Source organism: Podarcis liolepis (assembly GCF_965112155.1).
Source record: "Podarcis liolepis genome assembly, chromosome: 2".
Taxonomy (NCBI): Eukaryota; Metazoa; Chordata; class Lepidosauria; order Squamata; family Lacertidae; genus Podarcis; species Podarcis liolepis.
In genome coordinates, this window is record NC_139555.1 from 34,272,916 (window position 1) to 34,287,523 (window position 14,608).

General features: G+C 41.1%; 1 protein-coding gene across 1 annotated transcript in view; it reads right to left on the bottom strand.

Annotated features, from left to right (window-relative positions):
• Positions 1 to 14,608, bottom strand: part of HID1 (HID1 domain containing) — a 42,413-nt gene that overhangs the window by 22,995 nt on the left and 4,810 nt on the right. Inside the window, exons 2-4 of the mRNA XM_083487129.1 lie at positions 11,311 to 11,460; positions 7,648 to 7,818; positions 2,941 to 3,054 (exon numbers count right to left, since the gene is read on the bottom strand). Of these exons, the coding sequence (XP_083343255.1) occupies positions 2,941 to 3,054; positions 7,648 to 7,818; positions 11,311 to 11,460 (435 nt within the window). The remainder of the gene's footprint in view (positions 1 to 2,940; positions 3,055 to 7,647; positions 7,819 to 11,310; positions 11,461 to 14,608) is intronic.

The following is a 14,608-nucleotide window of genomic DNA, read 5'->3' on the forward strand; positions in this document are numbered from 1 at the left end:
AAAAATGCAAAACAAACAAACTTCACTTCCGGCCTTGAATGCCACACATCGCAACACACAGCCATGTTATGTTTGGTTGTTTGTAGGAACTGGTGGTGTTTGCATTTATATTAGTTTACAATTTAGAGAGGCAGAGTTATGACAAGGTTGTTCGATTAGTGCCACATGGCTTCCTTTCCCCATGTGCCCCTGGCACCCACAGTCACACCCACAAAGGAGATGAGGGGGGCACAGGGGGGTGTGGTGAGAAAAGAGGAAGCCCTATTGTGCAGGTGGAAGTCCTTGTGCTAATGGAATGACTCCGCTGAATATAACTGAAAATGTGTGGCTATTTTCAATCTTCTGTTTAAATGAGCACGTCATGCATCTGGGAAGGTGGCATCTGGTCCAAAAAAGCTTATGGTACAAGAAATGATGCCAAAAGACTCTGTTATTTCTAGTCTTGCATTCTGGACTATCATCCAGGACAAATCAGGTAGTCTCAGACATGTTTAGTAGCAAACAGATCCCACAATAGTGTAGTTAGCCACAAATAGGTCTTCTTCTATACAGAAAAGGGCACATTCCAATACTAGTTCATCCATATTCTTGCTGCCGCTTTTCAAGGCCAATGAATCATTACTCACATGAAGACCCCCTTCCCACCAGCACACACTGAAAACAGTTATAAATTTAAGAAGCTTTTCCTTTGTATCCAGCTTTATTAAGGTTGACCACTTTGCCCTTCTCTTATTTTCCCAGTATTGTTTTTTTGGCAGCAACACGCTCTATTCTGTGCCACAAACAAATCACTGGGACCACTTTTATGGAAACAAGCAGCCATTGAATACAGTGGCGTTTTATTTTACTTTTCAGGAGCAGCTGAGGCAAAAGGGGCCTCAGATTAATGTGCTCAAATTAAGGGCATCTGGCATCATTAAAACAAATCATTCCGGTGCTTTAATTAAGAAAGTTCTGTGTTATCCTTTCCCTGGCACACACGGAGTGGCATTTACAACTCTTGCCCAATGCCTCAGAATTTCCATTATATAATGGTCAACCTCACACATCCCAACACAGAGACAGGACAACAGTCTGAATGGCTGGAGCGGCAACCAACTCTGCCTGCCTGCTAAGGCACAATCGTGCAGAGCAGCGCCTTCTGTAGAGGAGTACAACTTTTAAGCTCAATCCAACAGCTGCAATCTCCCCACGGAGCCGACATTTCACTGAAGGCAAACAATCAAATAAGTTTTGGGGGTTTTTTTGTAAGTCACTCAGGGCTTTTAAAAATCTCTCTCAGACATAAGTTCAATCCGCAGAATTAAAAAAAGGAGCATGGCATAAAACGTGTCCAGCGAGCTAAAGGATACTTCTGCCGAGCTAACCTTGTCTCAATTAGAACGCCAATGAAAGAAGCAAGATGGTGCAATGATCACAATGGCTGAGATGCAGTAATGGGGACAGTGTCAGCAACCCAGTTAAAGGTTCACTCAACAATACCACAACACTCTGCCAGCAACACTCCTTGGACAGTCTGTACCAGGCAACTCCAATTTAGTTTTTCCAAGAACAGCACAAAACTCATGGAAGAGCAAAGCTTCCTAATTTGACAGAACAGGCCAAAGAGTCCGACTCTGTTTACATCACTTGCTCCTCAGCAGCTTGAAAGCATCATGCAGTGGTAGTGGGGAAGAGAGGCAGAAGGATCATGTGGTGCTCCCGAACCCCTACAACCAACTTGGTTTTGAATCCAGTGTAGATTCCTTAACACAATAACTGGTGCTAGCCTTTGCAGGGTGCTATAGCTGAGGATGGAGGGCAATTTCATCCCGTATGCATTTTGAGCAAATGGCACAAATGTGTGCTGGTAAGAAAATAACTGTATATTTAAATTTGCACTTCTATGAATTTCATGACCTAGTTTTTGGATCGAAAAGTATATGAAATTTGTAAAAAGCATATTTTGGAGTAAAAAGCCCCAATTAAGAAATGTACTTATTATATTTTGGTAGTCTATTTTAAAAAATAAATAAATCACAGATTAATGAGTAAATATAATGGATTTATGAATGTATGCGAGACTGTCATGTTAAACTGATTCACCCATATCTAGTTACATCAGGTGTTCAGAGGCTAGCCATGTAGAAAACTATTTTCAAGCACACCCCACCAAATAGGAAGGCACAGGGGGTAGATTCAGCATTAGTCACACTAATTTTCCCATACATGAGTCACTATTCTGCAGTCAACAGCTCTTCAATATTGCTGGAGGCCCTTAGAATGACGCACTATGACAAGAGTGATTTCTACCCAACACGCAGAGGTCTGTGCAAGAACCCTTGCCATCAAAAAAACCCACAGGCTACACATATTGTACCAAGGCTCTTCCACAGAGTCTAAAGGCACCCGTCCATTTTCATTTTTAAAAAGTCCTTGCTAATAGTATTTAATTATTACATATTATGCATGCCTGTTACCAAATAGCCTTAAGATGAATTACTACTTAAACATGCTAAAATATGACAAAGGAAAAGGAAAGACATGTAAAAACAAGCTTTTGGAGATTATTGCAGTGTGCCAAAGGATCAGAAACTGAAAGGTAATTTAAAATAAATAGATATCTGAAAGATTCACAATTATGATTTTTATGGGTTCATCAAATTTGGGTCATCAGTCTAATGTCAAATGCACTACGTTCACCATGCTACCTGCAAATGGAATACAAACTCATGAAGAAGCATACTGTGCCCTACATCCAACACAGAGTTAGGCAAACCTGTTGCGTAAGCATGCCTAGGTGTGCTGAAATGGGGCCTATAGGTGTGGATATTTTCTGTTAACATTCTAAGCAGGGCTTTATTCAAAACTCACAGTGCAATCCTAATCATGACTACTAAGTATTATTGAGCTGCAACCGTAACCTGTCAGGATAGAACAAAATCAAATTATTGAACTCACCACATTGTTTTTTCGGTGGCTCTGGACAGTGAATTCTGGACAAAAGAGCAAATCCGCAATGGCCAGAAGCAGCGACTCAGCGAGAGGCCTAGCATTTTCATCATCTTCATCTCCCTGCCAATCAAAGGATAAGTCACAGCATACTCGATCTGATCTTGACACTGACTGCAAAGCAACATTACTTAGTTCACCTAGCTTCCTTTGGAAGCACACAAGACATGTGTGTTGGAATAGGTTCTACCAAGAGGCACTGGTGCAGGATTCAGAAAAAGCCAAAACTATGGAGGAGGAAAAAATGCAACAGAGGCAAACTCTAAAAGAGGCAGTGCTACTGAGGGAGAGGGTGCCAATGTGGTCTAAACCACAGAGCCTCTTGGGCTTGCCGATTAGAAGATCGGTGGTTCGATTTCCCGAGACGGGGTGAGCTCCTGTTGCTCTGTTCCAGTTTGTCAACCTAGCAGCTTGAAAGCACACCTGTGCAAGTAAATAAATAGGTACCGCTGCGGCGGAAAGGTAAACGGCGTTTCCGTGTGCTCTGGCTTCCATCACGGTGTTCCGTTGTGCCAGAAGCTGTTTAATCATACTGGCCACATGACCTAGAAAGCTGTCTGTAGACAAACGCCAGCTCTCTCAACTGGAAAGCGAGATAAAGTGCTGCACCCCATAGTCACCTTTGACTGGACTTATCCATTCAGGGGTCCTTTACCTTTTCCTACCTTTACTGAGCTATGTGAAGAAACATGTTTATTTTTATTTAGAACCAGGCCTATTTCTATGGGTAAGGGTTGTGAACACAGTATATTTATAGGATAAATATAAGGAGTAGGACACAGCTTTTCCCACGTTCTAGCTGAGGAAGCAAGTCTAAGCACTAACATTTTTTCTTGGGACCACCCAATGGCAGCCTGACCAAGGTAGGAATTGAAAGAAAGGGTTTATTTATATATCGTCCACAGCTTTCTCTCAAATTACATTTTACCTATCTGCAGTTTCTGAGCACCTTTGCTCTGCAGACCACATGAAGCATGTTACTGTGTCCAGAAGTTTTCTTTGGCAAGTGAATAGCTTTGTGCTGCTGCTCTTCCCCTTGTGTTTTTAGTTTTCTAAATAAGTTCACATGTACAAGTTTCCATGTAACTAAAACTCAGGATGAAATATAAAGTTGTCTTAGAGGAGTAGAACTGGAAAGTGCACCTTATCATTTTGTTTGTTTTTAATGATGGGATTACACAAGCACAGCCAAATACTCCTGGATACTTCAGCCAGATACTCCTGAGTTATTTAACTGGAAATAAAAGTCGGGGGGGGGGATGTAACAGGCAAATTAAATTTTTAACAAGAATGATTGTTATTAAAACCACACAATGGTCAGGTGTGGTTAAGAGCAAATGGCAGAATATGGTTGTGGCTACCAGCCATAATAGCTGAAAATGGCAACTCCATGTTTAGAAGCAAGTCACCCCAATGAAGGGGTGGCTATCTTCATCATGCCGTACTTGTAAGTTTCCCAGGGGCATCCAGCTAGCCACTTTTGGAAACAAAATGCTGAGCTACAGGGACCTTTAGCTGCCTAACAAGCCAATGCTTATGTCTTAGCACAAGCTATGCATATGAAGAAAAAGTAGCATTCGTGCAGCCCATGATCTCCATCATAATTGCAAAACCTACTGATGCATTATCTATAATTATTCTAAATATCTTCCCCACATAGAAAATATAGGGCTTTCGCTCAGTGGAACACAATATATCCCAAAGTATCACACAAAAGTACAAAGTTTATGCAGACTATGCATTGCCAAAAAAAATGGCTGCAAATGAGCCGAAATGTCCTTGGTCAAATAATTTAACATCAGGGCCACTTTGGCTTCAAATACATTACTGTATTCTAGAATCTAGTCATTGCATGAGCAGACCTTAAACAGAAGCATATAGTTCTTATGTTGCTGAATGATCTGTGAGAAATGTGTTATAGAGGCAGGGGGTTATTCAGCAAAGAGATGCTCTTAGTTTTGCTGGGGCAAAGCAAGTCTCTTCCTTCAGCGGCCCAAGTGTTTCCAGGCATCCAAATCAAGCCCTATTCTTCTATCTCAGTGCTGGTGCTTCAGTCACAAGTCTGCAGCTGTTTCCAAGGGAACCATACATCCCCTCTGCAGGCCTGTAGCACTGCCACTCAAAGCTCATCCTGGATCTCATACTCTCCTCCAGCGGAGGGGGAGGGACAGGGGCTTATCTGTGACAGCCAGGCCTGTATCAGCCTGTGCATGACACAGAGCCCTTCACTCATGGCAAGCAGGCTAGACTACAATAATGACCTGCATTGATCCAACGTTGTCTAGTACCATAACGGGGCAACCAATAAAAGCATACTAAGTGCAGAAATAGAAAACAAAAGAGATGAAAACCGGCTAGCTGCCCTTCCATTCAGCTTTGAAATCAGAGAAGGAAAAATAGTCTCTAAGAATCTTAAGGGCAAAAGCATCAAATCGATTAATCACAGACATCTGTTATCGTTAACATGGGATGGATTTAACACAGAGCCATGTCCTTCAGTGTAACATACAATGCACAGCTCTTGAGGTAAGCACCAATTACAATCTCCAGCTTAAGCTCCACTGAAATGAATAGGCAGAATTATACTATCACAGTTGTGCTCTTATAACTCCTGCTCCTTTTAACGGGTCTAGCCTAGAAGAAACTCCTGAAAAAGAACAGAGCCCATAAATTGACCCCCATAAATTATTTGATGTTATTTAGTCAACAAAAACATTTTCATACATATTCCCAATATTTCAACTACAGTCAAACCTCAGGTTACAGACGCTTCGGGTTGTGTGTTTTCGAATTGTGCACCGCGCTGAACCCAGAAGTACTGGAACAGGTTACTTCCGGGTTTCGGCAATCGCACTTTGCGCATGCACAAATCGTAACCCGAGCGTGCACAGAAGCGACACTGTGGGTTGCGAACGCTGTGGGTTGCGAACGTGCCTTCCGCACAGATCACATTCGCAACCCAAGCATCCACTGTATTGCATTTGACCAATTTAATAATTTTAAAATGTTATTGGAAAGTCAACACATTTAAACAGCTTGACAGTCTGTAGAAGGATGAACTATAGTAAAGCAAAATGAGGCAAGAAAGCACCACTATGCTGTACACAGGCTGTAATTGGCAGTGGGGACTATTTTTAAGCAAGTCCTTCTGCAGATATGGTGTGGAAACAGATTTCCGTGGCGTTCTCAGTTTAACAGTTTGCAAAAACAAAAATCCCACCAACAACTCAAAAACACACATAAAATGGTTTCATCCTGTGTTGCTTATGGCTACAAAACTGCAGTTTGTAAAACAAAACGAAAATGTTCCAAATTCTACGAGCAAAGCCCAAATGAGAAACTAAATCAATAAAACATGCAAAGTGGCTGAATGCTCAATATTTGGTTGCAAAAGTTTCTGTGCTTTGTCAGATTTAAATTCCTTGACAGAAGTGGGAGGTTTAGAGACTAGAATGGCATTATAGAAGTCAAAAGCAAAGAATTTTTATTATGCATTCGGGGAAAGTGGGCATAAACAACTCAGAAACTGATTGCTTCCAGACAATATGAAGAAGTCCGCCCCACTTAGTGTTGCCCTGGGGTTAGCCCTCTTCAGTACTTCCTGCACATTTTCCAAGTCCCATTTTCTAAGGCCAATGCAGAGAACACATTTCAAGTGTTCAACACAATTTACACCCACCACATCCCTATTCCCACAAACACTTGGGCTGCACACATAGTCTTTGAGGAAAGTAAATTAAGAATGCCACCAGCCATCTCCTCAGGAGCAGGAAATGGGTTTGGATTCAGTCCTTTCACCTCCCCACCCAAGCCAAAAAACTGATTTGTGGGATTTTAATACTATTATTTTTTTGAAGGTTCAAAGCAAGGTTTTGGCATTGGTATACACAGCCGTATACAGCTTGGGACCAGGATAACTTGATGTTTCTACATCCCAGCTGATCATATATGTATATATGATCATATGTGTTGTTATTGTAAATAACAACAACACCTGAAACTACTGAGAGTATGTCTGAACCCTGAAAACTATTGTGATTGTGGTCGTTGGCTCTGAATAAGCATGACTTGGAACAAGAGATCAATAGTACAGTCAGTCCTTGCCATTTTTCACTGGCACTGCAGACCAAAATTACTCCTTACCAGGCTATTGCAGATGCTGAGTAAGATGCAAAATTCAGCAACGAAAAGCACCTTACGTTGTCCTTCCGAGGACATCATCAGTCTAGGTTCATTTAATTTTCTTCCCTCCCATCCCATTTATAGATAGAATGAATTTCAAGACAATTCTTCAACACCGGGTATCGTTTTGAGAATGACCAGCTTTCCCTTGAGATGCCCATGGATGAAAAAATAGTTTAAAAGATACAGGCATGGACAAAACAAGGTGCCCGCTTTACCAGTCTTTCCATTATGAGCCTCTAGTCCTCCATTAAATATGTTTCAGTGCTTCATTTAAGAAGGTAGAAATGCTGCCAGGATCAGAGCAAACCAAGCAACACAGTCCAGGCATGCCTAGGCCTGGGTGAAGTTTTCCTACCTCTAGATAAATATAATTTAGTAGTTAAAATAAATTAATCATTACACTTTGATTAAGAAGAAGTCCTTTCTCCTTCATCTGTTTGAAAGCAGTAGTACAATTCAATAGATACATACCCCTCCTCGACCTGCTCCGGGAACAGTGGACCAGAAAAAGCCTCTCCAGTCGGGATCCTCAAAGATATAGGGTAGGATGCGGGTCAACAGGCGGCTACAGTTCAGGACAATCTGCTTTTCCTTATCCGAGTGACAGCCACTCTCAGCTCCCTGCACCAGCTTTTCCACTGCCTGGAACAAATAAGGTAAAGCAAATGACAGGAACTGCTGCCATGCAGACACCAATTATTGCCACAGATAATTCAAGTTTTCAAATGGCTTACTGCAGCAGCAGCAGCATTTAATAAATGCATAATTATTTATTATTAGTGTTGGCCTCTGTTTGAACGTAATAGGTAACATCCAATGTTTCCATCCCATTAGCACAACAGATTTCCATTCGTTTTACAGAACTTGCCCTTCTAGCCCCTGCCCCCACCCAAATTTGCTTTTGGAACAGAGTTTGAGGAGGGGGGAGCAGAGGAAAGGGAAATACTTTTGTGAGCATTTAAATCTGATCATGCAATGCTGTATGTTACCCAATACTGAAATCCATCTGAATAAGACGTTTTTCTGAGAATGTGATAATTTAGTAAAGGGCGGGGGAGAGAAAGGATTTCAAGACTTAGAAGTGTGTAATCAAAATCTTACTTTCTTCCTTGATCTTGAAAAATGACTGAAGGTTCCACAGATGAATATGCTGCTCTATGAGAAGTGCTTTTAACAAGTGCCAAGCATAATGGAAGAGGTGGGAAATATGGATCCAACTGATTTGGAAAGTGTGGGGAGAGAGCATGCCAGACTTCCAAGATAAATACCTGAGATCAAGTTAATATCACTGTTTTTCAGGAACAAGGTCACTGACTCCAGTATAACCCTACCAGCAGCAGTCTGTGCCAGCTTCTATTTTTGCAGTTATTATCTGATATTCCCAGATACATTTTTAGTGGAGGGAGAAAAGCTTTGGTCTGCAGTATGGTATGCATTACTCTTGAAAATGAACTCATATTTGAATTGGAAATGCAAAGTACATTTTGAGGATCAATATGCCACTTCCAGCTCTTGGAGAACTATCAGAAATTGCTTAACATGGCTGCTCACATAGTTTGAATAGCATGCATCCAGCTCAGTGATTTGCAAGGTATGTAAAGTCATATTAAAGGGACGCGAGTGGCGCTGTGGGTTAAACCACAGAGCCTAGGACTTGCCGATCAGAAGGTTGGCGGTTCGAATTCCCGTGATGGGGTGAGCTCCCGTTGTTCAGTCCCTGCTCCTGCCAACCTAGCAGTTCGAAAGTACGTCAAAGTGCAAATAGATAAATAGGTACCGCTCCGGCAGGAAGGTAAACTGTGTTTCCATTTGCTGCTCTGGTTCGCCAGAAGTGGCTTAGTCATGCTGGCCACAAGACCTGGAAGCTGTACGCCGGCTCTCTCAGCCAATAAAGCGAGATGAGCGCCGCAACCCCAGAGTCGGTCACGACTGGACCTAATAGTCAGGGGTCCCTTTACTTAACCTTAAAGTCATATTAAATAGAGTGCTCTGCAGGTAAATACTGCATAGCGGACTAGCAATAGTCCAATCTACAAGTATTGGTGGTACAGTAGATACAAATAGGTTCCTCTTTCCTCCGTTTACCAAAGAGTAAAAGAAGAGGGAAAACCTCATACATTAAAAGTATTTTCAATGTCTGAACGACATTCCAGACTAGAGCAGTTGAAGTTCCTATTGCTGAATATGGGAGAACTCTCCTAGGATACATCTTAGTGGTATGCAAATATCATAATATTCTACTGTGCCACATACACGTACAGAAAAAAGACAGACCCGCTTGCTTATTTTCTACACCTGAAAGCAAGAAACTACAAATTTGATGCATATCCCCTGTCCAAGACACCCTTGTGCTGTTAAAGTCTTCTCTGTTAGACAGAGAATTACAAATATTCTGCTATAATGAATAAGAAAACCTAAACAAGAAGAGATAAAACCAAAGTCTTTAACAAACGCTTCAACTTATAATGCAAGGGTTTAAACCTGGTATACAAGATGGAATAATACAAAGGGCATTTTTATAAATACTGAACTTGCTCTGGGGCACAATTTTCTGAGATAGGAAGTGATGTTTGTTTATTTAAGGAATGCATTCCCTGCTTTGCAATTTATGTCTCGGTGTGGCTTGTAAGATGATAGATGATAGATAGATAGATAGATAGATAGATAGATAGATAGATGGTGCTTTGCAATTTATGTCTCGGTGTGGCTTGTAAGATGATAGATGATAGATAGATAGATAGATAGATAGATAGATAGATAGATAGTAGATAGTAGATAGTAGATAGATAGATAACCACATCAGAAAATGGAAATATTACAGCAACATTCATAGTGCCTGGGCCTCCTGAAATAAAACTGCTTTAACCTGCAAGATGGTCCTCCTTCAGGAGACACAAGCAATTTACTAGAAAAGCAAGTTCTCACTTGTTTTCCTTTTCACCAGTTTCTAACTTGTTTTCCTTTTCACCAATATCATTCCCTCATCACTACATCATGTTCAGAACTAGAAAAGCATTTCCAGCAGCATTTTTTTTAGCCTCTGAGCGATCAGGTACAAGGAGTTTTTCATTCATGGTAATGATGATGACCATTTCTTTTCCAAAACATTTTAGGGGGAGGCTAGAAGCGCAGCCACTGGTCTTCAGCCGGCCTTTCCTTTTTCTCTGGAGAAAACCTCTGGGACCATCCAAAGGCATTCTAAGGAAAGTGAGGGAAGAAGGCTAGGTGGCTGAATGCCCAGCACCAAACGTTTAAAAATAGTTCTTAAACCTAATTTAAAAATAATAATAAAAATTGGGAGGGCCAGGAGGTCTCGGTCCAAGAACACTATGCTGGCTGCAGACACCACATGGGGGACTCCAGGCTTAAAAGAACAGGAGAGTCCCTATAATGGGATTCAGAGGCATAATTGAGGTCACATCTAGTTTGACCCTTAGGTCTGCTTTCCTGGGGAGGGTTAGAAAGATGGTATTCTGGGACAGCTTAGCCTAGCAGTTACTTCGGAGCAATCTTTGCAGATTCACCAATTGCTTAACGGCAGTTCGATACCCCGCGGGCGCTGTCTGGCTTTTTTAAAAAAAAGAAAAGAAAAGAAAGAAAGATGGTATTCTAAAATTCACCTGGTAAATGTAACTCCTGAGCACACTTAAACTAGCAAAAGTCTGTCTGATCCTTTGATCATATGTATATGTAAGTATCTACAGTTGAAACACATGTGAGCTTTATAACTGGAATTCAGATCCTTGCACTCATATTCTTGCCTTGCAGGCTACTGCTGTCCAAGACTGATTGCCATAGTTAATCCTGTTGAAGTTTAACTACAGCTTTCATGTTTGCCTACCCTGCAGGGTATTGGTGGTTTGATACTATATCCTCTTCCAGATTACCATAAACCTCAACTAACAATGAATCTACTGAAGTATCTTTCTATGCCTTGGTGCTAATTTAGGATTATTTGGAATTATGGAGTCGTTTCAAAAACTGCATTCCATGTGATCAGTGGTCTCTACTTAAGAGTGATGGACATCTCATTCTGGATTGGTTTACCTTCGGCCAATTGCCCCCCTCTGAATGAGCTAATGTTTGTCTAACCAAATTTCACAGTGGGGGCAATACAGGAAGAATACCTTTTACCTTATAACACAAAGTAGCCAAATTTGAAGGAGATTCTTCCCTCACAGCTCTGATTTCTGCAGCAGGAACAAGAGCAAAAACATCTTGGACTGAAGTAGCTGTATCTGCCCAGAACTGGTCCCAGAACGCATCATCTGTTGCTTCTACAGGCTGAAGAGACACAAATATCAAAGGATTAAATTGATTCAGTATTTTTATGTTGCTTCTTCCAAAGTTGAGGTCAAAGCAGTCCACAACAATAAAGATAAGAACGCTTCCATCAGTATAATCATAGCACATCAGTAAGCAAAAGCGGACCAATAAAAAAGACATTCAGTACAAACCCATGCTTATTCAAAAATAATTTATCAGAAATGACTGCTAAGCACTAGCCCAGTGAGAAAGGGGTTTTCTCACCCAATGCAGCAGCACAACCTGAGAAGGCAGATGGGAGTAGTCAGGTGGTCTTTAATGAAAACATACAAAACCTGGAAATGGGAATGACTTTTGGGAAAGCTAAGAGCCACAGAAGACTGATCGGAATGCAGGGAGTAGGTTAAAAACACAACCACACAATTATAACCTATATTGGTTTTTGAGTTACTGGTTGAATACTTGATGTGATCACTTTGTTTATCAAGCAGACATTTGAATGAAGTCCATGACCAAGGAACATCCAAAGCCATCCAACCAAATCAACCCAATACTACTGACCAGTTGGACAAATGTAAATGCATTATTAATAAAATAATAGAGGATCTTGGAGAGACACAAGTAGGGTGGAAAAACTGAAGGGAAATGATGTAGAGAAGCTGAGAGCAAAAAGGCAAAGACTTAGGGCCAATAGGAAGGGGCAAGAAGCTGTGGTGAGATTCGGCAAGTACCTATGAACCTACACCAACATCTCTTGTTCGTTCGTTGCAGCTTTCAAGAAAGGCGCTTTGACAGACACTTACTTTAATAGAAACCAATGCATGTATGGGAACAGAGCTATATACACAGGCAGAGTAACACACAGCGTTCTGGACATGGGTGCACATCTACATGCATATAGTTTATGATACAGACAACCACAAAAGTCATACTGAGCAGACTTGATTATTTTGTGCCAACACAAACAGTCACTCTAAGAATACCAAGTGTACCAAGTGAAGAAGGTTCTCTCCCTTAATAAAGGAAATAAATTTCAGTCATTACAGACTCACTGAATACTACTCAGCAGGACAAGTCAAGACATCAGGTAGAATGAATATTCTATCGTGATCTTGTGTGACTGACATAGTAAAAGCTCCAAAAGCAAACAGCAGTTCTTGCCTAATAGCAAGTTATTCAGGGCATTCGGCAATTTCAAATTGTGTTTGGAAAGGGTGAGGAGAGGAAAGACGACTGCTTGTTTAAACAAAGACAGTTTCCTGGCTTCCAATTTCCTGGCTTTACAGCAGATAAAGGAATCCAATGCCTACATTGTTAAAGAACAGTTTAAAAAGCAAGTGAGAGTGAGAAACTTTGTCATGCCTGATTAATAACTGGCTGTGATGAAGGAGACCACCTGAGCTATTGATAGGTAATGTGTCACTAAAACATAAAGACCAGAAAGCTGAAGCAGGTAAGCAAAGCATAAACTGGTAGAGCAGGTTTGTTCTGTAGTGGTTATATATTCCCATGAGATACTAATGTCAACTACCTCCCTGTCACCATCCCTAACATCCATAAAATGAGCCCCTTTGCATTCTCTAAAAGTAGGCACTTAATCACAGGTGATTGCCTTAATGCAGAAAGTATTTGCATGTTAACCAATGGGCAACACAGCAAGTCTGCATTCAGCTCCTTCTCAGTGAGGAAAGAGGAAAAGAGAGTGAACAATCAGAAATAAATTCAGCAGGAAAGCATATTCATAGCACTGAACTACTGAGAATCAGGAATTTTAGCAGATTGTGTGCACAGGTGTAAAATGCATTTACACTGACATTCAGAATGATATAACCGAGGATTTAGGTAAAGAAGTGGCCCCTGACTTGATCAGAGTAACAACTACCCAGAATAAATAGGATTGGTATAACTGGGGTGCAGTGTATTATGCAACTCAAATACATCCATTACCTTGAAAAATATTCAAGTTACCAAACTCTTTTCAACATGGTTGAACTGCTAACAAACTAATGAGCAAATCACCCACAATGCAGATGGATTAAAAATGTGACATTAAAAAATGTGATATAAAAATGTGCATTATGCTGGATATGAAAAGGCAAGAAGAATGCAAAACTAACTGGAAGGAATATCAAATATAGTGCATTAGAATAGTAGACACAGCACTCATCAAAGAAGTGTCAGCCTTGCCTCTTCCCTAAGCTCCACTCCCCTCATAGTATCCTCTCCCACACCCTTAGGATGATGTCTGTCCCACACCCTACAAAATCCCCTTCCCAACTCCCAGAACAGCCACTTTATACGAAAGGGTAGCCATTTTGTGTATGCACCCCAAGCAGTATTTTCAAGGTAGGTTGTGATCTATCCATGTTGGATGAGGGTGGGTATATGAGCACTGGCCCCATGCTATTAGCTGATATACTTTCCAGCCATTGAATTGTGTTAAGATGAACCCCCACCCCTCAAAAAAAATTTGCTCTCCAAGCTTATCTAGCCAGCTGGCCACAAGGAAGCCAGAGAAGGAAGTACAGTACTATATGCTCTCAAGGCAATGATTCACCAGGGACTCTGCTGAGAAGGTTGTGCGCTGGAAGAGTGTTTATTTACATGAGGAGGGTGGGGAGAATTCAGTGCTGTGCACCCATTTATCCCACCACGTAATATTAATTTCCTTTTATTTCCCCCACTAAGAACCACGAAAATGTAAGGATCCCTGTAGTAGATTAAAAAACCATATTGAATGTTACATTTGTAAATAATGTAAAACAAAAGTATAGAACATAAAATTTAAAAAAACCAGTTTGATTCCAGATCTACCCTCTGTTTCACTGGAATGCAGTGTTTCCGGAAATACTGGATATCGTTCAGGGAATTAGGCAGAATGTCCTGGTCAGATGACTGCCAAGGGAAGGGGCCACTTCAGCAGAAAAGGCAGGTGTTCTACCTTACACTGAACAGTTTCCTGGCTGAAAAAACAGCAAGATTTTGCATTACAGAATCCTTCCCCAGGCATAAATATTTGGACTATTTATTATAGTAAACTGTTTCAATGATACTTCTTCAAATATCATGAGTATGTTTGATCCAATACTCTTTGTACAAAGCATGGGACAAGTTGGGGGCAGGGGAGAACATACTTGAGAACTATGCTTTTGGGTCACCTCCAAAG